The 26,425-nt window shown below is 37.2% G+C and overlaps 2 protein-coding genes across 2 annotated transcripts in view; one reads left to right on the top strand and one right to left on the bottom strand.

Annotated features, from left to right (window-relative positions):
• The window catches only part of LOC136831188 (carbohydrate sulfotransferase 11-like), a 139,346-nt gene that overhangs the window by 691 nt on the left and 112,230 nt on the right, over positions 1-26,425 (top strand). The gene's annotated exons all lie outside the window — the stretch shown is intronic.
• Positions 1-26,425, bottom strand: part of LOC136831204 (uncharacterized) — a 68,888-nt gene that overhangs the window by 7,459 nt on the left and 35,004 nt on the right. Inside the window, exon 2 of the mRNA XM_067091209.1 lies at positions 4,222-4,295. Within this exon, the coding sequence (XP_066947310.1) occupies positions 4,222-4,290 (69 nt within the window). The 5' untranslated portion in view covers positions 4,291-4,295. The remainder of the gene's footprint in view (positions 1-4,221; positions 4,296-26,425) is intronic.

The following is a 26,425-nucleotide window of genomic DNA, read 5'->3' as shown; positions in this document are numbered from 1 at the left end:
ATGCTGTTACTGTAATGAAGTCGTTTAATTTTGAACGTAAAGTATTTTTTCAGATAGGTTTTAATGTGATTTTAATAAACAGGACATCAATATCCAAAGCTTCCCAGTATTGCTGCTGATGTTCGGGAATAACAGGGGAAAATGAGCCTATAAAAAAAATTCAGCTTGAAGGTACCCAGAATAGGACCTGGCTTCCTAGGTTAGGTTAAGTTAATTTATCATAAATCTCACTTATGATCACAAGTCTTCAACCTCCTCCATCCAGAAACACTGGTTTCCTGCTGTTACTAAACAACTAATGTTGCATATAGTGTGTTGTAATATAACTGATCCTTTACGATAGAAATGAATGTTAAATTCCTGAAAAAATTACAACAAACCGTCAAAGAAAAATTATTTTAAAGTTTTAGCCCTTTCTGAAGCTAATCCATAACTTTAACCCCATTTTCACCATCTGTTTTTGCCTAGTTGTCTGTTCAGATGTCTTTCATGTGTTGTGAATCACTAGAAATACTAGGAGGCTACTTTGGTAAGGCTAGATGTTTGGTATAATTGTTTCATTTTACTGGTAGTTCATACAGTAATTACTTGTACAGAATATTGTTTCTATCTCAGCAATTATAACAACTTTTCAGATGCGTGGTATTCATCACAAATGAATAGCCAACAGACATTGGTAGAATGTAAAAATGATCTATTTTATTTGACAATGGAGCCATATTATTACAGAGTATGTTTCAGGTTGATGTGTAAATTACTGCCATTTTATTTACCAATAGGATAGATACAAAAAGTATGATAGAGATGCGGTGTATGACCCAACTTTCCTTAGTGCATATAGTACTTTAAGTGACGTATGGTTATATATGCCGAGCTGGTTTGTGTATAAGGTCCCTAACCTACCTCTAGGTTAGGCTAGGCTGTGGAAAGGTAGGTTAGGATGTGCTCTGTAATTGTTATTCCTATATTTCAATCACTTTTTAGTTTCCCCACACAGAAACATTTTTATGATTGTAAAATTTTTACTACCATGATTAAGTTTGCTACTAACTTATTTAGCTATCCTGGTTCATGGATGATTAAAATTTTTACAGATTGGGCTGAAAATTCTTATTACCAATGGAGTATGTTAAAGACTTCCTACACAGTATTGATACAAAAAACTTCAGATTAGGATAATGCATCATCAGTGTTATATTGCCCGCCATGCCTTTTTAACACCCCTACTTACATGGCAAGAAAAGACATATTGTAAAATTTATATGCCCGTGCGTATGGCCACATGACAAAGTACAATATATTGTCAGATGAACTGATTAATTGAATATTTTTCAAAGAAACATAACACTATTATCTCCTTGAATAGTTTGATGCAGATAATGATACAGGTTTAAGGGTGGGATCTTACTTCCTTAAAAAAAAAAAAAAAAAAAAAAAAATTGTTGGGGCATTAGATCCAAATTTGAGTCAGCATTTAGATATAACCATTTATCCCTGCCAACAGACACAGACTGGCAAATGGGCAAAACAAACAGAAAAGATAACCGTGAATATTGGAAAGTTTAATTTCTTTTTAAAAGATGAGAGTGTAGGGTCATCCATGAATGGTAGGCTTAGGGTATAGTGCAGTTTGATGGGGGTGAGATGGAAGGTATAGTGTGGATGTGTGGAAACGGGAGACGTTGGTGTGTGTAGCAAGGCAATGGTTGCAGGGGAGAGAGGTCGGAGTTGGAGTAATGAAGGTTTGCAAGTTTGGGAAATTGAGAATTTTTATGCGACAACCGTCAAATGTCCAGTAAGCTGTTTGTGCAAAAAAAAAAAAAAAAGCTATAGTGTTACTAATGGATTCACGTGACAAATTACTGATGCACAAAATACGACTGTTTAGGACCACCATAACAAATTAATTCCCCACCAAATGCACAAATATATTTTTGCAGCCGTGAACTGTGCCTCGTACTAAAGTAAGATAACATTATTGCTAGGGTAGAATCAGCAACTTAATACCCTGTTTAGCGTTCATTATGCGAAAACGTGCTTATGTTAAATGATAATTATAAATATCGATATTGATGTGTCATTATAAATATCGATATTGATGTGTCATAGCCTTCATCATAAACCCTTTTGCATTGACTAGCACATGAAGTAAAACAGTTTTTTTTTTTTTTTTTTTTTTTTTTAAGAAATAGCATTCGAAGGTTTAAACATCGTGTTCTTTCGTAACATTTGCAACTCATATTCTCAGCTGCATAATTTTTCGTCGTTCTTTGATTCATATTATTAATAAACAAACCGTTGATGTACCAAGTTCCGAAGCTCAATGAGGCCACTTGCATAAAAATGACTACAGTTTGATCGCCTCTGTCATCTAATATGGCCGTCATACAGTGATAACCGGTTAGCTGAAGTATAGTGAAAACCATTACTTGGTAAAATTTTTTTAGCTAGGGTTATTTGATAAAAGCATGTTATGTTGATAAAATATGTAATAATAGCATAATTAACAGTTGCGAACTTTTGTCTTCATCTTTGTGTGTGTGTATGAGAGAGAGAGAGAGAGAGAGAGAGAGAGAGAGAGAGAGAGAGAGAGAGAGAGAGAGAGAGAGAGAGAGAGAGATATGACCCCGTATCCATAATTCGCTGTATTTGTTCTTCCTTACTAAACATGTCGTAAAGGTTTTGGTAATATGCAATTTTTTATATTCGCACTACAACTGGTATTTATTTCTGCCTCATTTTTTTCCAGTTCATGAAGCAAAATAGTTTTATTTCGCCTGAAAACTGGCGATTCGGTGCTTGAATTGCTTTTGAAAATGTACTTGCAAAGAAAAAAAGAAATGAACAATGGTATTTAGGAGAAATCTTCAGAACTAGTGAATGATTTTTTTGTGTTCATTGAAAATGAAAGGAAAGGAGTTTTACAATACCTTTCAATAAACTGTTATTTTAAGCTAGTCTTAGTAAGTTACTTTGGTAGCTTTAAGGTTAGTATAGGTTTCAGGGAAATGTAATAGATGCAAAAATGATGTTATTCGTTCCAATACGTTTCACACACACACACACACATATGTGTGTGTGTGCGCAAAGTTTTATAACTGGGTAATAATTCCTTCATCTTGTGTATATTGGCTCATTAGATATAACAATTCCTTCTTACATTTATTACGGAAACGTCAGTTGGGTCTAAAATTCGTATTCGAAAATTGTGGCATTTTAGGTGAAGGAATAGAATGTTTAAGGCGCACCCAATTTGACCTATAGCACATCACATTACTTTTGACAGTAATTAGTTCATGATGCTGCTCTTGTCTCGCTCTTTGGAGAAAGGGAGGAAATATGTATCCCCCTCAATAAACTAACGAATAAATGTAGGCACAGACAAGACGATAACAAGGAAGAGCCCAAGAAAAGAGTAATAAGTCGATGAAGAGTAATTCGACGTATTTGCCATTTGTCTCCCTGTTCTTAAAGCTGCCCACGCCCGCGTTGTCCGATCCAGCTCTCCTACCTCTGAACTCTTTTATTGGTTCAGCGTTTTTGAGTTGCCTCGAGGAGGAAGAGGCCGGTGTTTGAAGGAGGTTCGCGGAGGAGGAGAAGTTTGAAGGGGATTGTTAAATGTTACCTAGGGAAACGCCGCTGGGCAAGATTCGATAATACGTTCGATCGAAGAATCGGATACAAGTCTTCTTCGATGGGTTCGAAAATCTTTTGTTGTGGTAATTGAGGGTTGTGCTTCATAACCGTTATTAGGTCATAGATCCAAACTGTGGTCGTGGAGTTAGATGTGAATGTAAACTAGCGCTCGCTTTTCGTCAGATAATAATAATTAATTCATCTTTTAGGTTCTTAGCAACTTATTATCAGGAATATAAAGTTCTTAATTTAATTTGGGTTCTAGTTTGATATTGGTTTTAAAAGCGGAAAAGTCCGCAAATCTTGTATTGTACACAATTACAGCCTAAAGAATAAACGTTAATGAAGAAAGTACAACATAAAACTTACCAGTAAAATAAAACCAATACTCACTGTAAAATATTGATTGTATATCCTTTACGTAAAAGGATACAATCACCTTGATTTTCTGAAGAGAAATGGACAGTATACGGTACCAAAGGCACGACTTTTCAGATACTTTGATTCGTTAAATAATTTACCGTGACAACGAAGAAGTGGAAGAACTTTCCGAAATCAGAAGTTTTAATTGTGAACTAGACTTACCCTGTCATCAGCGCTCGCTTGAACGACCAGCAATGTGAGGAAGGAGGCCACGTAACTCAAGCACCACATCGAGTCTGTAAAAAGAAAACGGGCATTTATTTCAGATACGAGCTTTACACCGAACTTCCACATTGATAGACCTACATGAAAAACCTTGTTTCGTGGTTGGGATGAAAGTTGATAGAGAATAGTTCTTACTCTTATAGTTTTATCAATTATTCACCGACGCTCTTTACAGAGCGTTGGGTTTGTTCATAAAAGTCCGGCGTTTAAACATGTTTTTGTATTTCGTTTTGACAGCTCAACGACTACTGTCGTACTTGACGCTACGAACTTGGGAGATCCGATCAAAGTTTCATTTTGAAACTTTTCGTGGGACGAGTCAGGCTCTTGACAGTTATTTAGAAGTAACGAGGCGGAAACAACAGGTCACGTACTGTACAACAGAAGAGCAATACTGTGCTGTAGCATTTTAATTTTTCTCTTTTGCGGTCACTTAGGTTTCAATAAAGGTTACAAGTTATCTTGATGCCTTGAGTGGCTCCCAAAGGGCTTTGTATATAGGAAGAGAGAAAATGATTGGTATAGACTTTTTCCTCAATGGTATTGATTATACCTATGGAAGGTGGAACAGTTTTTTTTTTTTTTTTACATTTAGATGGTAATCAAAGTTATGTAAGTTTTGTAATCAGCTCCGACTTGTCACGCAAATACTTCGAAAAACTGAAGATATAATTTTACAGCAGCTCTACAGATTGATTTGTTGTTTTTGAGGCATGAAGAGTTTAAAGAATATTAGGCCTAAGTGAAGGAGGCTTTGTTGGAGGGACAACTAATGACCTATATCGTTGTCTTGGTAACTTGGAAGCAGGAGGTCATACTGTTGTTTTGATAAGTCCAAGAGGCTTCTGTTGCCCTTTTCTGAATGTCTGAATTACTTAGGGCATTAACTTAAATTTCTTGACTGGCTTTTCACAGGAAGAGAGAGAGAGAGAGAGAGAGAGAGAGAGAGAGAGAGAGAGAGAGAGAGAGAGAGAGAGAGAGAGAGAGAGAGAGAGAGAGAAAACGCATATGCACCTGGTGCCGAGTTGCGTACATACATATTTATATATTATCTGAGAAGATTTATTAGCATCTAATAAAAGGGGCCAACAACAATGCCGTGATGTGTATACGCGCTCATTTAGCCAATCACATATTGAGTTGTATTTATAACGGCAAGAAATTTCCGACAAATGCGACCAGACTGCTCACAAGTAACAAGGGCTGAAGTCAGTAACAAGCACTTAGATGTGGAGTATGGTTTGATACATGTGGTCTTTAAATATTAAGGTAGAGCATCCAGTTCTTTTTAAGAATGCATAAAAAAAATAAAATGCAAAACCTCCCTACAAGCTTGTGCATAAAAAAAATAAAATGCAAAAACTTCCTACAAGCTTGTGCATAAAAAAAAAATAAAATGCAAAAACTTCCTACAAGCTTGTGCCAGTGGGATTATGCTGCTACAGATGTATCTCAAATCCAGTCTTGCCTTAAATGTGTAAAGAAATTAAATCTCGCACAAACCACGAAGAATTTAAAATTTGGAAAATATTCAATTTTGCTTTTAGCTGCTTACGTAAGTTCGTTTATTATTGAAGAGCCCGGACAAAACCCCCGCCTAAAGAAAGCATTATTACTAATGCTAGTGTATGTACGACGGTAAGCCCCAACCCCAGAGACTTAAAGCTCCGCCGAGAATCATAGGCTGTGTTACCGGTTTTTAGAAAGGTTTCTTAATGTCGGGTTTATTATATACAGGATATCGCTGATATATAGAACAAAGTACATTTTTGATACAGTATATCCTTCACTGTAGATAATAATGCCTATTATATCTATTAATAAAACCTTGTTGCTGAATAATTACTATAGTTACAAAAAGCATACCAGTCGATTCAAGTGGTCTCCCTGCTGAGAAGGTCAGATGTCTTTACTTTGCTAAGTAAAATTTGCCTCATAGTTATTTATTACTAATATTATTCTAAAATGAACAGATTTGGTTGTGGGGCAAAAATAGAATTCTTTGCGTGATTTTGACTGCATACTGCATTTTCATCTAAACACCGTGTAGGCCTAAAAAATATGAAGGTATTGCTTAAAAACACCGCGTAGGCCTATAATATATGAAGGTATTGCTTAATTCTTATTGTACAGTTTTCAACATCCCTTTGAATAGCGCTATGGTAACACCACTTTGCACATTACTTTAATCGTGGTGTCACTATCCGTCGTATTTGCTCTTCCTTGCTTATACATTTGAGCCGTTTCAAAGATAAATCCTGCATACTACTACTACTACTACTACTACTACTACTACTACTACTACTATTTATTGCACATTTCCGTATCCGTGACGCTCAATCGAAAATCACAACGTCAGCAAAACTTCATCCGGGCGAAACCTTGCAGTGGTAAGGTTTCACGTTTGTCGTTCGGAACTTTCTCTCGACAGTATCCCTGGGCAACAGAATGTCTCTTTAACATCCGCGTTTAAATGAGGAAACTTCCATCTCGCACGTAGTAATATTGTTCATATTCAGTCTCAGATCCTTATGAGACTAAATTCACCTAGGTGTTTGGCTGAGAGCGTTGAGACATGCTCTGATCGAATTCTTCGCTTTTCGTAGGTAGGGTTAAGGAAATCACTATTATTATTGTTGTTGTTGTTTTAATATTATTATTCCGTTTACAATGAATTCGACTCTTATCGTGGAATTTTCTCCTAGAGGTTCGGCGTCTTTACATAATTTGAATTTGATGCATAGTTTGAGATGCTTCCATCTGTCCATTAGAATTCGGATAGCTCGCGGTATTTTGCGAATATCTTTTTCCTTTTTTTTAATGTTATGAAATTATATAGACATTCCTTGACGTTTGCCCTACTAACCACCTGACAAGAAAATCCAACACGGACGATTTTTCAGTTTTATGTATTGTATTATGGGCGTTGAGACGTAAATTTGTGTACATTTTCTGTATTTAAATAACATTAGCCCCGTAGGGGGGTGGGGCCATCAGTGCACCTCATGCGGTGTACTGCAGGCATTACTTAAGGTTCATCGCAGCGTCCCTTCGGCCCCTAGCTGCAACCCATTTCGTTCCCTTTACAGTACTTCCTTTTATATTTTTTTCTTCCCTTTTACTGCGAGTTTTTCCTCCTGTTACGCCTTAACAACTTTCTTACTTTCAATTTCCCTTCCAGCGCTGAATGACCCTCATAGGTCCCAGCACTTGGCCTTTGGCCAAAAATTCCATAATATTCTACTCTTAAATAACATGAGCAACATTGACTGTCGACTGTTACATATCCTCTAATATCATTATGCAAAAGCTCACCGAAATATCGGTTCATCGATGTGAACCTTTGTCACTTACTGATGTCGCCTCTCCGTCTGCATTGTTTATTTTGACAAGGACGCCACTTGGATCTTCATCAAAGACTGATAATACACGGATAGCTTCGCATATATTAAATGTTCATAACTGGCAAAAGAGTATTTCGTTCACCTCTGTTATATTCTGCAAACTTATAGCGTTTCATTTCTTGTGTATATTTACAAGACAATGTGTTCAGGTTATTTTCCTCATCATTTCCATCTCATATTCCAGTTCCTTGTGGAAGGAATTGTTGTTAATTGCCTCATAGACAAGGTGGTTGATATCTACATGGGAAAAAGCAGTTAGTTCTGTTGCCATAGGTTTTGAGGTCGTTTAGGCCTACCACTCTTTTACAGTCGCTTGCTAGCAACCGTTAATTGGGGGTAAATTATGTTAACTTCTAGTTAATGAGAATATCAGTACCGCTGTTAATGATTTGGTGTCGCCTTGCCTGTTATTTGAATGCCATATTTGCTCCTGCTTGTCGACCTTACAACCTGTGTTCTTTAAGTTACGCGGTTTTTCATTGTCCTGGGTTTTGTGCTTCTTTGCTACAACGTAGACCTAACGTACTATTCCCTCTTTTGTTAGTTGATTGTTTTATTGTGTATTTGTTACTGACTATTATATTTTTACTATTATATATTGTTATTTTAATCGCCATTTCATTGTACTCCGTTCGTTTCTCACATGATATTTTTCATCCTGTGGGAGTTTACAGTTCAATTAAAGTGTTGTACAGCCTTACCATTGCTGCTAGTACTTATTATGAATAATAATAATAATAATAATAATAATAATAATAATAATAATAATAATAGTAACTGAATAACTAAACAGCTGTGTATGGTGCCAACACAGATAACGCATTCAAGTAATTAGCTCTGCTACCCTTGCGTTCAACTACCCTTTGTTCTCTTATCGAGAAATTGGCAGATTTTTTTAATGATGTAAACGTTCGTCTTCGTACCTGGAATAAAACCAGACAAAGGGCGCGTTCTTTTTGTCCCGCTTTCCATCTCTCGTGTTTCTTCGGATTCTCGATTGCGCAAAACGTCTCCATGGTTCAGTTAGCAGAGCGTCCGCCAGGGGAGGGGGATTTAAATATTCCACCCGAGGGTCGGTGAACTCCTGACATGGAAATGTGATCTCATGGCCCATCTGAGATGTAGTGATTTAGACAGTACTTGCATCGAAGCGTTTTATAGTTTCGCAGTGAATCTCTCTCTCTCTCTCTCTCTCTCTCTCTCTCTCTCTCTCTCTCTCTCTCTCTCTCTCTCTTCACGGACTCTGAGGGAAGTTGGGGTTCATTATATGATAGAAGTGACGCTGGGGGTCCGCCATCTTTCCCTTCCCGGAAAGTCACTTCTACCAAAACTAGACGGCTTTGACTTAAGAGTGGCATTTTTATGCCTGCCCTAATAGAGTATATTGTGTATATTTATGTGTAGCAATACAATGAGTGCATTCAATAGCGGAAATTACAAATAGGAATGAACATCGTGTAGCTGTATAATTGTATTATATTCCACTGTGGTCTTTCGACGAAGTCGAAGAGTTCATTGTGGGCTGATGGAGTGCGTGAAGTATGTGTATTTTTGAATGTGCTATTTTATAGCAAATGAGTTCTGACTTGAAGGTATACAAATTCCATACAAATTCCATCTCGAAGATGCATTTTTGAATAATGCTCACCCGGCAGCATTGTTTGTGTATGTGCTTTTGAAATATGAACGCATTAATGGGGCGGGGGGCCGTGTGAAGGGTTCGCCGATTTGTTAAAAGCGAGGAAATTTGAATGACTGACTCGGCTTGATGAAAAGGAGATATTGAAAATACTAATTGAATTTCCTTTTCTACATTTCTCCAAATTGAAATGTTATGTAACATTTTAAGTAATATAATTAACTTTTTAACAAAGCATAAACCAAACTTACAATTTTTTTTTATTTTTCCAACTGTTGCCTTAAAATAATGATGTTAATCATGTCAGTTACGCAATGAACGGACAGTATTTTATTTTTGAGTTTATTGTACTGTACATAACCGTTTAAACAGCATTTGTAAAATGCTAGTCAGAACAAGGAAAGTATTCGATAAATGTAAAGATTGGGATGGAAAGGAGAGAAAAGTGAATATTAACAGATGACTGGTATGATAATTATAATAAAGTATAATTAGCCATTGGTATGTAAATATGACTGTGGCTGCTGTGTTAAAACGTCAAAATTATGACAGGATTTCATTTATAAGCCTAGACGCAACGCATGCACAATACTTATGGAGTGTTAAGATGGCCGCAACGTGGCGTCATCTCTTGTCTCAGTCGTGACTCGCGCTCATGACTGAGATCAGCGCATCTCTCCCTTGTTATCATACTCACCCATTTGACTTCGTTGGGACATATTTTGTCCTACTTGGTGATCGTAGTGGAAATTTTCTGCCCGACGCCCTATTTATATAACGTATGGACTTCTTTTTTCTTCAGAGCCTGTCTTAGAATCCGGAATATCGACAACAATCTGTGTCCCGCGTTTAATGAGGATTTGTCAAAGCTTGTATCCGGGAGACAAGCATTGAGCGCGCGGTTCTGAGAGAGTCACTTCTAGAGATGCCATGGTAATAACGATCGTTAGCTTTAATTATGTAATTAAAATTGATGATCATTATTACATGTTCATATGTCTGGAGGGAAGCTGGGCAAATTTATTTCTTGTTTTTTTTTTTTACGTCAGTCTTGATAATTACACTAATGAAATTAAGAATAGTCATCGTATGTGTTTGTAAGCATGCTTGGCTAAATCAAGTCTGTGTCTAGTGGAAGGACTGCCAAGTAGGAACAAGTTGATCTAATGCCGGATTGTCTTCGAGTATTCTGAAAGCCTTCAGATCGTATTTGAATGGATTAGTTGATGTACTTGCTTGGTTAATGGCTAATTTTCTCAGGTTCACGTTCCATGTCAGTTTTCCAGCTGTGAAAGCATTCGTAGGTCATTTCTCCTTCAAAACCAGGTCTAAAGCCCTGAAGGATAGGGACCATAGCGCAAGAAGAATTTCCTTGCAAGATGTTGTGAGGTCACTATTGCCTGTTTCTTGTAGGGAGGTAGTGCCGTCAGTGCACCTCATGCTGACCATTGTAGGCTTGACGGTTCTTTGCAGCGTTCCTTCGGCACCTAGCTGCACCCCCTTTCATCCTTTTACTGTACCATGGTTCATATTCTCTTTCTTCCATCTTACTTTCCACCCTCTCTTAACGGTTGATGCATAGTACGACTGCGAGGTTTTCCTCCTGTTACACCTTTCAAACTTTTACTGTCTGTTTCCCTTTCAGCGCTGAATGACCTCATAATTCCCAGTGCTGGCCTTTGGCCTCAATTCTGTATTCTATTCGACCATTGCTTGTGCTTCTTCAAGTTAAGTTAGTTAACTTAGTTAAGTTCTCGAAATTCTGCGTTTACTAAGTGAGACCACTTTCATGATAGGTTCCAGAGGGTTTATTCTTCCTTTGCTGTACCAAGAGCTAAAGAAGGTAATTTTATTTTTAGCAACTTATCAAACTGAATACGTTGCTCTGTTTTTAAGTCTAGTCGATTCTGATAGTGCCTTGTGATGTCTTTGAGGAAAATTGTAAGAAATATTCATTTTGTAATGTTTTGTGTAGTTTTTTGTAATTTTGTAAAATACTTTGAACAAGGTGCACCCTTTTCTCATTACGTAAAATTAGTTTTCCTGCTAATACACTAATGTAGTCGTAATTAATTGAAGAATGCTCAGCTACGCAAATTAACGTCTAATTACAGGTATAAAAATGCGCCGAAGTTTCTTCGGCGCAATCGAGTTTTCTGTACAGCCGCTACAGCGTATAATCAAGGCCACCGAAAATAGATCTATCTTTCGGTGGTCTAGGTATAATGCTGTATGAGCCGCGGCCCGTGAAACTTTAACCACGGGCCGTTGGTGGCCTATATCGTTGCCAGAAGCACGATTATGGCTAACTTTAATCTTAAATAAATTAAAAACTGCTGAGGCTAGAGGGCTGCAATTTGGTATGTTTGATGATTGGAGGATGGATGGTTAACATACCAATTTGCAGCCCTCTAGCCTCACAGATCTTAAAATCTGAGGGCGGACAGAAAAAAGCGCGGACGGGCAGACAAAGCCGGCGCAATAGTTTTCTTTTACAGAAAACTACAAAGGAAAAAAAAATGTCGAATTGAAATTTGCCAGACGCAGATATGACCATAATTTGTGATACAAAAAATATCATAAATTGCCTTTCCAGTGATATATATACTCGTACTGTGGTGGAATTTAGTGTGGTGTCATTGTATAGCTGAATTGCTTTGATTTGTCATAATATGTTCAAAATAAAAAAAAAATGAAGGGTCAGAATGACGAGTCAAATTATCCCTAAAAATGACGAGTTAGAATTAGCCCTAAAAAATGACAAATTTGAAATTAGCTTTAAAAGATGACAAGTTAAAATTAGCCCTAAAAAAATGACGAGTCAGAATGAGCCCTAAAAATGAAATTTGAAATTAGCTTTAAAAGATGCGAGCTAAAATTAGCCCCCCAAAATTGACGAATTAAAATTATCCCCAAAAAATGTATATGCTGAGTTACGAATTATCCGCCAAAAATGAGGGAAAAGAGGTATGTGATTTTTTATTAACCGTACAAAATTTCATTGAATTGCGTATCAGAAAAATGCGTTACTGTTTATGCCACTTATTGTGGCACCAGGTATTAACGAACGTAACGTATATATTAAAAATTGATCATTGAATAGAGGACAGAAAGTATGATTTTATTTATTGGCTTATTTTTGTCTACATTCATTACCATTCAGGAAACATTGAAGTTGAACCAGTGCTGTATATTGTAAACATGATATTTTTTACGTACGATGCGTTTGCAAAGTTATATATATAGCCGAAATTTTTGACTTGAGTGCGTATACACAGGCAATAAAAAAAAGGAGTTTACGCAGTAGGTACTTTTAGAAAATGATGATCTTTTTAAAGATTATATTTTATGATTGTTTCTTTGCTCTATGTTTTTATCGGTGCACTAACAATTTGTATTTAATTTTATTATATATATTTATATATATATATATATATATATATATATATATATATATATATATATATATATATATATATATATGCCTATATATACGTACACACACACACACACACACACACACATATATATATATATATATATATATATATATATATATATATATATATATATATATATATATATATATAATAGTGGAATTTATGACAATATTTTTAATATATATATTTATATATATAATATATATATAAATATATGTAAATTATATATATATATATATATATATATATATATATATATATATATATATATATATATATATATATATATATATATATATGATGTATGTATGGATGGATGTATGTGTACAGACACACAAACACACACCTCCACACTATTGTCTGAAAGAGTTCCCTTCCCGGAAGCGTTTCCCTAGACCAGCGTCTGAAGCCGATGACCGCATACCGGGGGGAACTTTCTGCCACCCCCGGAGGGCGCGCTGGGGTTTCCTCAGCAACTCCCTGTCGACCTGGAGGGGGTCTTCGTCATAACGGCGGAGGGCCTGGCCCAAAAGGGTAAAAGGGGAAATGAATGCGCGGGGCTTCTGCGTCTCTCGATTTGAGGAAGCAGGGTCTCGGGAGATTTGGTTTTTGCTCTCGTAGGGAAAAGTTAAGTATACCTTAGTTTTACCAGACCACTGAGCTGATTAACAGCTCTCCTAGGGCTGGCCCGAAGGATTAGACTTATTTTACGTGGCTAAGAACCAATTGGTTACTTAGCAACGGGACCTACAGCTTATTGTGGAATCCGAACCACATTATAGCGAGAAATGAATTTCTATCACCAGAAATAAATTCCTCTAACACTTCATCAGCCGGCCGGAGACTCGAACTCGGGCCTAGCGAGTGCTAGTCCACAGCTCTACCGACTCGTCCAACGAAGAGCTTCTCGTAGGGAAAATAGTAACGAGAGTTCCCTTCTGGGGATGGATTCGCGCGATTTCTGTTTTCACTCTTACTTTTTCTTGTGCTCTGAATAATAATAATAATAATAATAATAATAATAATAATAATAATAATAATAATAATAATAGAAAGAGGAACCCATAAGATTCCTGTGTATAACTTGTTTACTTATAAACAAGTTATACAAGTTATATATACACAGGAATCTTGTGGGTTTCTCTTTCCATCTTCAGAAGGAAACTGAAAGAAGTTTTTGTTTGGTTAATAATAATAATAATAATAATAATAATAATAATAATAATAATAATAATAATAATAATAATAATAATGAGTTACGCATCGTGGTTCTTTGCACAAAAAAATTAATGAGTTGATGCTGGAATATCGGGAATTATATTATTTATATTGCCGATAGATGCAAAATTCATGTTAAGCAATTTGTAGCAGTCTAATGATTCAGTGATATTCATAATTACGCGAATGCATTGGAACTATATTATTTTTGTCGAGCACCTTGCTCAGTGGAAACTGTGGGTGGGGGAATAGGCTATAATTAGGTTTCAGATTTGTGGTTCAGATTCAGGGGAGATATGAATAGCATTCAGAGCCAAGGAAGAATGTAAATAGCTTTCAGGGTCTGGTGCGAATGTAAAAAACTTTCACAGTCATTCGGGTTTCAAAGTCTTGGTGAAATGCAAATAGCGCTGTAAGTCGTGCAGAATATAAATAGGGTATGTCATGAATGCATACAAACAGCGTTCAGAGTCGTGGTGGAACATAATTACTGTTCAAAGTGATGCGTCTTATGTAGAGCGTTCAAAGCCATGGGGAATATGATTGGCGTACAGAGTCATAGGCAAATGAAAACCGCGTTCAGAATGTTGGGGAATATAATTAGCGTTCAAAGTCATGGGGGGAATATGATTGGCTAAAACAGCGTTCAGAATGATTGGGGAATATAATAGCGTTCAAAGTCATGGGGGGAATATGATTGGCTAAAGCAGCGTTCAGAATGATGGGGGAATATAATAGTGTTCAAAGTCATGGGGAATATGATTGGCGAAAACAGCGTTCAGAATGATGGGGGACTATAATAGCGTTCAGAGTCATGGGGGAATATGATTGGCGAAAACAGCGTTCAGAATGATGGGGGAATATAATAGCGTTCAGAGTCATGGGGAAATATGATTGGCCAAAGCAGCGTTCAGAATGAGGGGAGAATATAAGTAGCGTTCAGAGCCATGGGGGAATATGGTTGGTTACAACAGCGTTCAGAATGATGGGGGAATATAATAGTGTTCAAAGTCATGGGGGAATATGATTGGGTAAAACAGCGTTCAGAATGATGGGGGAATATAGTAGCGTTCAAAGTCAGGGGGGAATATGATTGGCTAAAACAGCGTTCAGAATGATGGGGGAATATAATAGCGTTCAAAGTTATGGGGGAATATGATTGGGTAAAGCAGCGTTCAGAATGATGGGGAATATAATAGCGTTCAAAGTCAGGGGGGAATATGATTGGCGAAAACAGCGTTCAGAATGATGGGGGAATATAAATAGCGTTCAAAGTCATGGGGGAATATGATTGGCTAAAACAGCGTTCAGAATGACGGGGGAATATAATAGCGTACAGAGTCATGGGGAAATGTGATTGGGGAAAACAGCGTTCAGAATGATGGGGGAATATAATTAGCGTTTAAAGTCATGGGGGGAATATGATTGGCGAAAACAGCGTTCAGAATGATGGGGGAATATAATAGCGTTCAGAGCCATGGGGGAATATGGTTGGCTAAAACAGCGTTCAGAATGATGGGGGAATATAAACAGTATTCAAAGTCGTTGTCTATCAAGGCAAATAAAGGGAACTTACCATAAGAAAGCTCTTATCCCATACATTGTTATTTTTGCAAAGTAATTTAATGATTACTTATCAGTAATGCTATGGCCATTTCAACAGATCTCGAAGACGGTCAGTGGCATTGCAGAAGACTTGTCGGCATTTCAGGATTTGTCCTCCAAGCTTTTGAAAGTTTATTATTATTATTATTATTATTATTATTATTATTATTATTATTATTATTATTATTATATTATTATTATTCAGAAGCTGAACCCTATTCATATGGAACAAACCCACCAAAGGGGCCATTGGCTTGAAATTCAAGCTTCCAAAGAATACGGTGTCCATCAGGAAGAAGACGAGGTAAAGGGAAGCACAGAAAGAAGAGAGCCCACTCACTTATTAAAAAAAGATTAATAAATTAATTAACATATAGATAAAAATGTCTTGAAATGCAAGGAGAATGGTATTAGGGTAGCAATGCATTGCACCTTCGCTTGAACTTCTGAAGTTCAAATTGCTCGACTTCCTCTGGGAGGCTGTTCCACAGTCCAGCGGTGTGAGGAAAAAAAGGGCCGAAGTCATTATGTAATCATTATTTATGTGTGTGTATTTTTTATAAATATTTTCGCGTGATTTTGAAGAAAATTGTTTCCGTTTTTTGATGGGTTGGGTTTAGGGGAGTTAAACTGTTTTGCCAATTTAATTATCCACGTGTTACTAATTATGCTGTGCCTTTAGTTTAGAAACAGCGATAAAGGGTCGACTTTGACCACTACGGCTCCTATTATCAGTAATACTGTAATTCTCTTTTGGTGTAAATTGTTCCCGAGGTATAGTGAACTCGATATTAAACGATATCTGCGGCTTAATGTTTGTGATTGTAGATAGAAATGTCACGTCAAGGATCAGCCTTAATAAGTTATAGCAAAGTCCACCTAGCGGTGCAGCTAAGCCCCACCCACTGATTACGTCACGACCATTCCTTGAAGCTGATTGGTTGGCAATGGTTTCGAAAAGTTGGTTAATCTGTGGTTCGTTTCATCTTCATTTATTTTGCAATGGTTGCTCTATCGAACTAAATTACGTTCTGCTGATTATCGAAAGGAAACGTTATATTATCCCCTGCAATATATATAAAATCCTAATACACATCTCCCTAAAAATGGTGGAAAAAAAGGAAAATATGAATGAAGTCAGCAGTGTCCCGCGATGCTGAATACGGAGGTGACACAGGGAATGTCTGCGTTCGAATCGGTGCACTTGAATCGCCGGGCAGTGATAATTACCGTCTGATCTTGTCAAGCGTGTTCACCATTCTAAATTTAACACAAAGACTTTCTCAGCGCTATGCAGACTGGTGTTTCATAATGATTTCAGGAAATTTTAATACATTTTAATAATCATAAAATCGATTTCATTGCAATCGTTTACGCATTCGGAGAGATGACAAGCAGTGACTGCGCTCTACAAAACCAGAATATGCCTATGTTTAACTTAAAGTTACAGTATGATAGGGTACACGAGTCATACTGGATATAATTTGCTGAAAATTTTCTAAATGACGTTATCTCCTTTCGAAACAATAGGATCATAAAAAAATGACAGACCTATGTCTCTATGACGTCTGGATTATAGGCCTATCTTATATTCAGCCGTTTTATTGTGGTTCTTGTTGTGGTTATTCTTGTTCTTGTTGCTGCTGTTATGGTGCTTGTAGTGTCTCCGAAAAATTTTCAATGGTAACCAAACATTGCAGAATAAACATCGACCCATTCATAAAATACTGGTGTAAAGAATTATCTGCCTACTCTTGTTAATTGAAATTTAGCCATTTGTTTTAATTAAAAGTAATCGAGGTCTTTATGAATATTGTCTACGCGAAATATTCTCCTAACAACAGAGAGAGAGAGAGAGAGAGAGAGAGAGAGAGAGAGAGAGAGAGAGAGAGAGAGAAATTAACTGACTCTTATGTATCCTTTTGTCCAAGAGGGCAACCTACAAGAATGCCTACAAAATCAAGTGATTCATGGGCTGCTCGCAGACTGTTTTGGATCATGTAGGCCTACATAACTTTTTCAGCTGTCATTTATTTTTTCTCATTTCGTTAAGTATCTTATGATGCCTTCCTGCCATAGCCTTCATTTTCATAGAAATGCTACAGCAGCCTTATATTTACTCATCACAGTAATATAATTTGTTATCCCTTTTGTAAATATATTTTCAATATAAGCCTAGTTCATTGAGAGCAGTTTGATAGTTGTGTCTAAGGCTGAGACAGTCCTATGAATGATCTGTGTGCCATCGGCAACGTGCCCACAAGTTTTACTTTTATTCTCTATGAAATAAGTGGCGTTACAATTACTATGGCCATCCACGGATGTATGTGTATGTGCACTTGCTTATATGCGTACATTCCACGTTGTGCATATACATTATACATCGTGGAGTTGAAACTAGTATATTAATTAAAAGCTACTCAATTTCCAACAGATACGAGTAGAAAATTATTTGCGGTAAGAAATTGACGTGTAGGCCTATGTCCTATCATTGCCTCAAGATATAAAAAAATGACGTATAGGTCTATGCCCTGTCATTGCCTCAAAATATAAGAAATTGACGTGTAGGCCTAATCTCTCAATGATATTAACAGTTGACATGGCTGCGTAAGTCTATGCTTCATTTCGGTTAATGTGGTCTATGTGGGATCACTTATTTAGGCCAACACCAGTTTAAAAAGAAAAAAAAAAGATGTTTGTGTATTTAGGCTGCGCATGATAAAAAAAACTTGCAGACAAAATTATCCAAGATCTTCATAATGATATATAACTTGATATATCTTTTATCGGAGATAGCAATTGCATATTTCACAACTCTGGGAACTCATAACATACAGAATGGAATCAAATCCGTACTGGCAATGATATGGACCGTTAACCAGTGTGACGTCATTCCCCCTTCGAGAACTAGCCAATCACTGACGTGCAGTGGCGGGGCTTAGCTGCAGAGCTAGGTGGACTCTGCTATAACTTGTGTGTATTTATATCGCATTCTGCCTAAACCCACAAGTTTATTCACAAAAGTATTTTGATAGGTCAGTATGATATAACTGTCTTCCCTTCCATTTCTAGCTTCCCCGAATGACCTTCGTAAGTGAAGAATTCGTTTTAACTGCGAGTTTATCACGTTAATTAGTCTGTCGACGCATTTGCACTTCTAATTATAGAAGCTAAGTGTCAGCTTAAGAACTAATGACTGGATGTGTTACACTTCATGTCCTCAAAATACCCTCGCTGTGCATTTTGGTATCTTTATTTTTAGCTCCAGAGTCCACAAATAGCCTGATGTTTTCGAAGCTTAGCAGGTATAGTGAACTGGATACTAAACGATATTTGTTACTTAATGATTATGAAATGTATGAATAAAGTCACGCGTGTATAAGTAAAAAAAAATATATGTATCTATAGTTCTATACCCTCTTTGTGCATCATGAGATGAGTTATCATTAACCACTAAAACATGAGAAGCTCTTTGAAGTAAAAGATGAAATTTGCCTTTTTTCTTAAAGCGCAGTCTTACGTAAAAAAAGCTAAATAATGTAAAATTTGGTTTTCAAAATGTCCGATTACATTCTTTTGATTGAATGACTTCTCGTGTTGTACGATAATTAAGAGAGAGAGAGAGAGAGAGAGAGAGAGAGAATATGTAATGTCTAGGGCTCTAGGCTGGTGCTACTAATAGATCAGTAACTGATGGAGAGAGAGAGAGAATATGTATTCGTCTAGGCTGATGCTCCTAATAGATCAGTAACCGATAGAGAGAGAGAGAGAGAGAGAGAGAGAGAGAGAGAGAGAGAGAGAGAGAGAATATGAATTGGTCTAGCCTGATGCTCCTAACAGATCAGTAACCGAGAGAGAGAGAGAGAGAATATGTATTGGTCTAGCGCTCTAGGCTGATGCTCCTAATAGACGAGTAACCGCGCCATTTCCTCCCCTCCCCCCCCTCCCCCCCAACCCCTGGCATGTTTGCAATCCATAGAATGTGAATTGTTAACATTTAATTGAGTCAGATCCTGGGGGATTTCCATTATCCCTTGGCCCACTTTTCACTCTACAGGTCTTTCATGAACTTTTGACCTTTCCGTTTCAGTCTCTGCTTTTGAGATTTGGCTCTCCCTGTTTTTTACTCTCTCGTGTTGTATTCTCCGCGAAAATGTTTGTTTTAGTGCCGTCAGTGCACCTCACGCGGTACGCTGTAGGCATTACTTTAGATTCTTTGCAGCGTCCCTTCGGCCCCCAGCTGCAAACCCTTTCATTCCTCTTACTGTACCTCCGTTCATATCCTCTCTTCCATCTTGCCTTACACCCTCTTATAACAATTGTTTCGTAGTGCAACCTGCGAGGTTTTCCTTCTGTTACACCTTTTAAACCTCTTACTCTCAATTTTTCTTTTCAGCGCTGAATGACTTAATAGGTCCCAGCGCTTGACCTTTGGTCTAAATTGTATATTATATCTGTATTGTTGTCCTCAAGATAACTATATACGTATGTATATATGGATTCTGGGAGTATGTGACTATGCGAAGTTATATTAGATATCACTGATGGCTAACTAACACCACCTAGCCTCTTAAAAACCACATTGTCTCAGATTCCTTTAGTTCTATTGTGCCGGCTTTGTCTGTCAGTCAGCCCTCAGAGCTTAAAAAACTACTGAGGCTAGAGGGCTGCAAATTGGGACGTTGATCATCCACCCTCTAATCATCAAACATGCCAAATTGCAGCCCTGTAGCCTCAGTAGCTTTTATCATAATTCAAGGTCAAAGTTAGCCATGACCGTGCATCGGGCAACGATATAGGACAGGCCACCACCTGATAGTGGTTAAAGCTTGAAGGGCCGCGGCTCATACAGCATTATACGGAGACCACCGAAAGATAGATCTATTTTCGGTGGCCTTGATTATACAATGTACAGGAAATTCGACTGCGCCGAAGAAACTTCGGCGCATTTCTTACTTTTTTTTTGACGGTTGATGTTGGGATAGTTTTGTATTCTGGGGTTGATCTGTGTGTAAACGAGTGTCAGTTTGTGTGTGTGTGTGTGTAACAACGCTTGAATCGATGTCTGCTTCTGCAGTCGTTTTATCAGTTTATGTTTTTATTCTTCTTAATTTTACACCTAAAGATCAACCGAGCGTCAATCAGTAATCACCAGCTTTCTGATGTCAAGAAGCAAGACTTACCAAGTCTTCAGTCGTTGATAATTATCATCATAATCACGGTGAATTATAATTGCAACGCATCGCATTGCCCAAACAACGCATCTCCTATGATGTTTTCTGGTATAAATTCCTGTTGAGAATTTCATAGGGCTGCCATTCGTACATTTCATACACGAACGAAGCAGACAGCTTCTCCCACCCTCAGAAAAAATCTATTCCTTATTCGCCTACGTAATTCTCCAACGAATGGGTCAAGTGGAGATGGAGCTAATGATTCTCTTCTCATTCGCCTCCTCCTCCTCCTCCTCCTCCTCCTCCTCCTCCTCCTCCTCCTCCTCCTCGTCTTCGTACTCTCATTCCATTGCTTTTAGTTCTCGTTGTTCAAGTTAAGTCTGTCATGGTTTCCACACATTCGTAGTCTAGAGGTTAGTACCGTCAGTGCACCTCATACGGTGCACTGTAGGCATTACATAAAGTTCTTTACAGCGTGCCTTCGGCCCCTAGCTGCAACCTGTTTCGTTCCTTTTACTGTACCTCCTTTCATATTCCCTTCCGTCCATCTTACTTTCCTCAACCCTCTCCTAACAATTGATTCATAGTGCAACTGCGATGTTATCGTTTCAAACCTTTAACTGTCAATTTCCATTTCAGCGCTGAATGACCTCATAGGTCCCAGTGCTTGGCCTTTGGCCTAAATTATATATTCAATTCAGTTTAATCACTTTCCTTCGTTAAGTTTCAAGTTCTCTCTGCGAGTTATCCCATATGCTTTCTGATCATGAACCGGATTTAATCATGGCGTAATCTTTAATATAAATTGATATTTGTTTCATCATATCTTTTGTTTAATTCATTCGTTTTGGTCTGTTGTCTATTTTATTCATTATCTCTCTTTGCCTTCTACTTTTTCGTTCATTTTTGTATTTTTGTGATCGATTGCTCATCATTCCTCCAGTAATTTCACGTTTTTATGTTTTTGCCTTAGGGAACACGTTTCTCCATTGTCTCACGCGCCATATTCGTGTGCAGTGTACTAATTGCTCAAACATATTGATTGGTAGGGATTTTTACTGTTGCAATAGATTGCAACAGTAAAGCTCAGAATAGGGATTTACAGAATAATGGTTGCAGCCACGGTCGGTTTTTAGTTTTCTGTAAAAGAAGACTATTGTGCCGGCTTTGTCCGTCCGCAATTTTTCTGTCCACACTTTTTTCTGTCCGCCCTCAGATCTTAGAAACTACTGAGGCTAGAGGGCTGCAAATTGGTATGTTGATCATCTACCCTCCAATTATCAAATATGCCAAATTGCAGCCATCTAGCCTCAGTAGATTTTATTTTATTTAAGGTTAAAGTTAGCCATGATCATACATCTGGCAACCCAATAACACAGGCCACCACGGCCAGCTGAGAGTTTCATGGGCCGCGGGTCACACAGCATTATACCGAGACCACAGAAAGATAGATTTATTTTCGGTGGCCTTGATTATATGCTGTACAGAAAACTCGATTGCGCCGAAGAGACTTCGGCTCATTTTTTACTTGTCTCTTTCGTATTCAGCAGCCAGTTATTATTATAATCAAGTGGAGAACCGTGTTGCGTTGACTCCTTCTCGTCCTTCTTTTCATCCTTCGAAATTTTCTTTTCTTTTTAGTGGACGGCCAAACTAATTCTGAAATCATTGCATGAGGTAATTGAGCTTGATTTCTTGCCAGGCTGATATTTCGAGTTTATTCTTGCAGATACTCTGTGATTTAAAATTGTTCCTGAGGTCGCTGGAATGCATTTGGAGCTTCGAAAGAAGTTATATTAGTTACTGAAGTCACTGAAATGCGTTTGAAACTTCGAAAGTAGTTATATTATGCTTCTTTACTGACAGTCTCGAATTTGTTTGTAGTGATGTCTGTTATGATGGAAATGCACAAGTCAGAGAATACAAAGCATTTTCTTGAGAAAATTTAACCTCTGTAAATAACTTTCTGGAAATGTCCCAGCAGTGGGAATAGTGCCGTCATTGCGCCTCACGTGGTGCACTGTAGGCATTACTTAAGGTGTTTTTTGCAGCGTCCCTTCGGCCCCTATAGCTGCAACCTCTTTCATTCCTTTTACTGTACCTCCGTTCGTATTCTCTTTCCACCCTCTCCCAACAATTTATTCGTAGTGCAACTGCGAGGTTTTCATCCTGTTACACCTTCCAAACCTTGTTGCTATCAGTTTCTGTTTCAGCGCTGAATGACCTCATAGGTCCCATCGCTTGGCCTTTGGCCTAAATTCTATTTTCTGTTTATCTCTCTTTTGGAAATGTGCTTTTCAGCTTTTCAAGTATAGGTCGTAGAGCTGTTAAGAGTATTGTTAAACTAGTGATCAGCTTCCATTCGGTAAATAAATGGAGGTCGATTGCTTGCTGCTCACGGCACTGTGAAAACTCAGGTATCAATTTCTGTAAATCATATATCAGATATGCCTGGTAAAAATATGCAATACATGCATGATTTACGAGTATCAAGTATGAATCTATGTAAACTTCGTTTCTGGCGAAAGAAAAGAAAAAATCATGCTGAAATTAGGATATGAATTTTTTTGGAAAGCGAATTTTTTTTACCGCAAATTCAAAATCCAAAATATAATTCTATTGTGGCTACGCTTTGCAGGCAGGGGGAGTTTTAATTTTAAAAATTTTTCCAAAATAAATTTCTTCAAAAAAGTTGGTACACTTTGCGGTCAGAGGGAGGTTTTAATTTTTAAAATTCTTTTCCAAAAATATCTTTCCAAAGAAGTTGGTATGCTTTGCGGGTATAGGGAGGTTTTAATTTTTTTTTCTAAAAAATAGTTCTCCAAAAAAGTTGGTACGATTTGAGGATATAGGGAGGTTTAAAATTTTTTTAAATTTTTCAAAAAATATTTTTCCAAAAAAATTGGTATGCTTTGCGGACAAAGGGAGGTTTTATTTTATTTTTTTTTCCAAAAATATTTTTCCAAAGAAGTTTGTACGTTTTGCGGACAAAAGGGAGTTAATCTTTTAAAAATTTTTTCCAACAAATTTTTCAAAAAAAGTTGGTACGTTTTGCAGACAAAGGGAGGTTTTATTTATTTATTTTTTTTTTCCAAAAAATATTTTCCAAAAAATACTTTTCCAAAAAAGTAGGTACGCTTTGCGGACAAAGGGAAGTTTTAATCTTATCCAAAAAAAAAAAAAAATATCTCTCCAAAGACGAAGTCGAAGCCATGGCTTACGTGAACACTCTCCGACAGCGACCTCGCAAGCAGCCACTCTCATCATCTTCTGACGTAACGAGTTCGAAACGGAAGAGGGCCGAGACAAAAGGCTTCCTCCGAAAGAGACGTATCTTTTCCTGCTGACTTCCTCTCCTTTATTTCGGGGCCTTCGGCAGCTGTGTTTCTGTAGGAGGTGACAAGGGCGTTGTCGCGTTTGCATACGTGTCAAGGACAGCTGTAATCTGTCACGTGTATTTGTGCTTGGGTATATTTTATATATATACGTATATATATATATATATATATATATATATATATATATATATATATATATATATATATATATATGATTATTATCACATTTGTACGTGATTCATGCATCACACATCACCACAGGTGAAAAATAAGAGACAGGTGTAGGTCTGACCGGTTTCGACATTATTTCCAAGCCATTTACGTCAATGGCTTGGAAATAAGTCGAAACCAGTCAGGACCTACACCCTCTCTTATTTTTCACCTGTAGTAATGTGTGGTATATATATATATATATATATATATATATATATATATATATATATATATATATATATGTATACATATATATGTATAAATATATATATGTATATATATTATAATTTATATACTATATATTATATATATATATATATATATATATATATATATATATATATATATATATATATATATATATATATACATACATATTCACAAATATTAAGCTACAAATATTTCTTAATATCTGATTCACTGTACCTTGGGAATAACTTATGCCCAAAGATAATTGCAATCGATAAGTGCGTCTGCCACAGGCCATGATTCGAATCTAGGCCTCTGGTTTAGACGCAGCGGTAAACAGTCTACTTTGACCACTCGGCTACAAATAATTGATTGGAAAGATATTTGAGAAAAACGAAATGGATAGTAGTTAGACTTTACACGAGTCACAAGTCTAATCTTTGTGGAACAGTCAGTCCGTTCTAAATGTGGAAAATATTCAGAGATTTTAATTGGCTTGAGTTATCGAACACAAAAACGGACATGACTTCTCATTTATTGTCACGAAAGTAAAGGAGAAAAGTAACAAAATACACTGAAAGATTAAAATTGGGAGTATCGGACATTCATCGTAGTTTGGCTCTCACTGGGTAAGAATTGTCATGAAATGTCCATTTGTCTTAACAAAAAAAAAAAAAATTGAGCGGAATAATTGAGTTCATGAAAACGAAAATGCCAATTGACAGAGCAAGTGAGAGATGGAAAAAAGCGAAGTCGATTTTTGCAGCTGTTCTCCGGAAAAAAATTGTAAAAAAAAAAAAAAAATTTTCTCATGTCAGAATTAAAAAAAAATTCTCACGTCAGAATTTTTTTTCTGTTCTATTTGAGAAATGTTTTAGTTAGTTCTTTAGTCGTTGGAATTTAGCAGAAGCAACGTAGAATGTCATTTCGAGCCACTCTTATGATAAGATATTATTTTTCAGAACTCGAAGAATATTATTTCAGTAGACCGGGGGAGCAGCTATTCTTTTTTCCTTTGTTTTTTTTATGAGAAAGTAATTTTTTTTAAATTTTGATAAGAAGCTTTTCCCTTAACTTAGAAATTCAGTCGTACTGATCAGAAAAAAGGTTATCCGGAATTAGCAAAAGTTTTCTTTTGAAATAAGAAAGCTTTTGGGAGACATTATTAATTACTGAACTCTCGTCAATATTTAGAATTCGGCTGCGACGAAGTCAACCCTCTTGTCATCTCCCTCAGTCCCATAATTTAGCGATCACGAAGTCTGTTTGTTGAGTTGTGTACCGAAGCTCGGAACTTTATGGGAAATAAATTTAAAATCTAAAGGCCTTTTGGGACATCCTTAGATGTGCGTTGCTGGAGAAAGTGTGATAGTGAGTTGGACTTTTTCCTGTTTTACTTAATATCTTGTGCTGGATGCATTTACTGTGTCCTCAGCTCTCTCTCTCTCTCTCTCTCTCTCTCTCTCTCTCTCTCTCTCTCTCTCTCTCTCTCTCAAGCACACACACACACACACGGTCTCGTATATTTTCTCTCTCTCTCTCTCTCTCTCTCTCTCTCTCTCTCTCTCTCTCTCTCTCTCTCTCTCAAACACACACACAGACACCTCTCTCTCTCTCTCTCTCTCAAACACACACACACAGACACCTCTCTCTCTCTCTCTCTCTCTCTCTCTCTCTCTCTCTCTCTCTCTCTCTCTCTCTCTCTCTCTCACACACACACACTCACACACGTATATGTTTTCTCTCTCTCTCTCTCTCTCTCTCTCTCTCTCTCTCTCTCTCTCTCTCTCTCTCTCTCAAGCACACACACACTCACACGGTCTCGTATATGTTTTCTCTCTCTCTCTCTCTCTCTCTCTCTCTCTCTCTCTCTCTCTCTCTCTCTCTCTCTCTCTCTCTCTCAAAGCACACACACTCACAC

The sequence above is a fragment of the Macrobrachium rosenbergii genome, chromosome 4 (assembly GCF_040412425.1).
Source record: "Macrobrachium rosenbergii isolate ZJJX-2024 chromosome 4, ASM4041242v1, whole genome shotgun sequence".
In the NCBI taxonomy this organism is placed as follows: domain Eukaryota; kingdom Metazoa; phylum Arthropoda; class Malacostraca; order Decapoda; family Palaemonidae; genus Macrobrachium; species Macrobrachium rosenbergii.
Note: the sequence above shows the minus strand (reverse complement) of the source record. Positions and strands in the feature narration are given on the sequence as shown.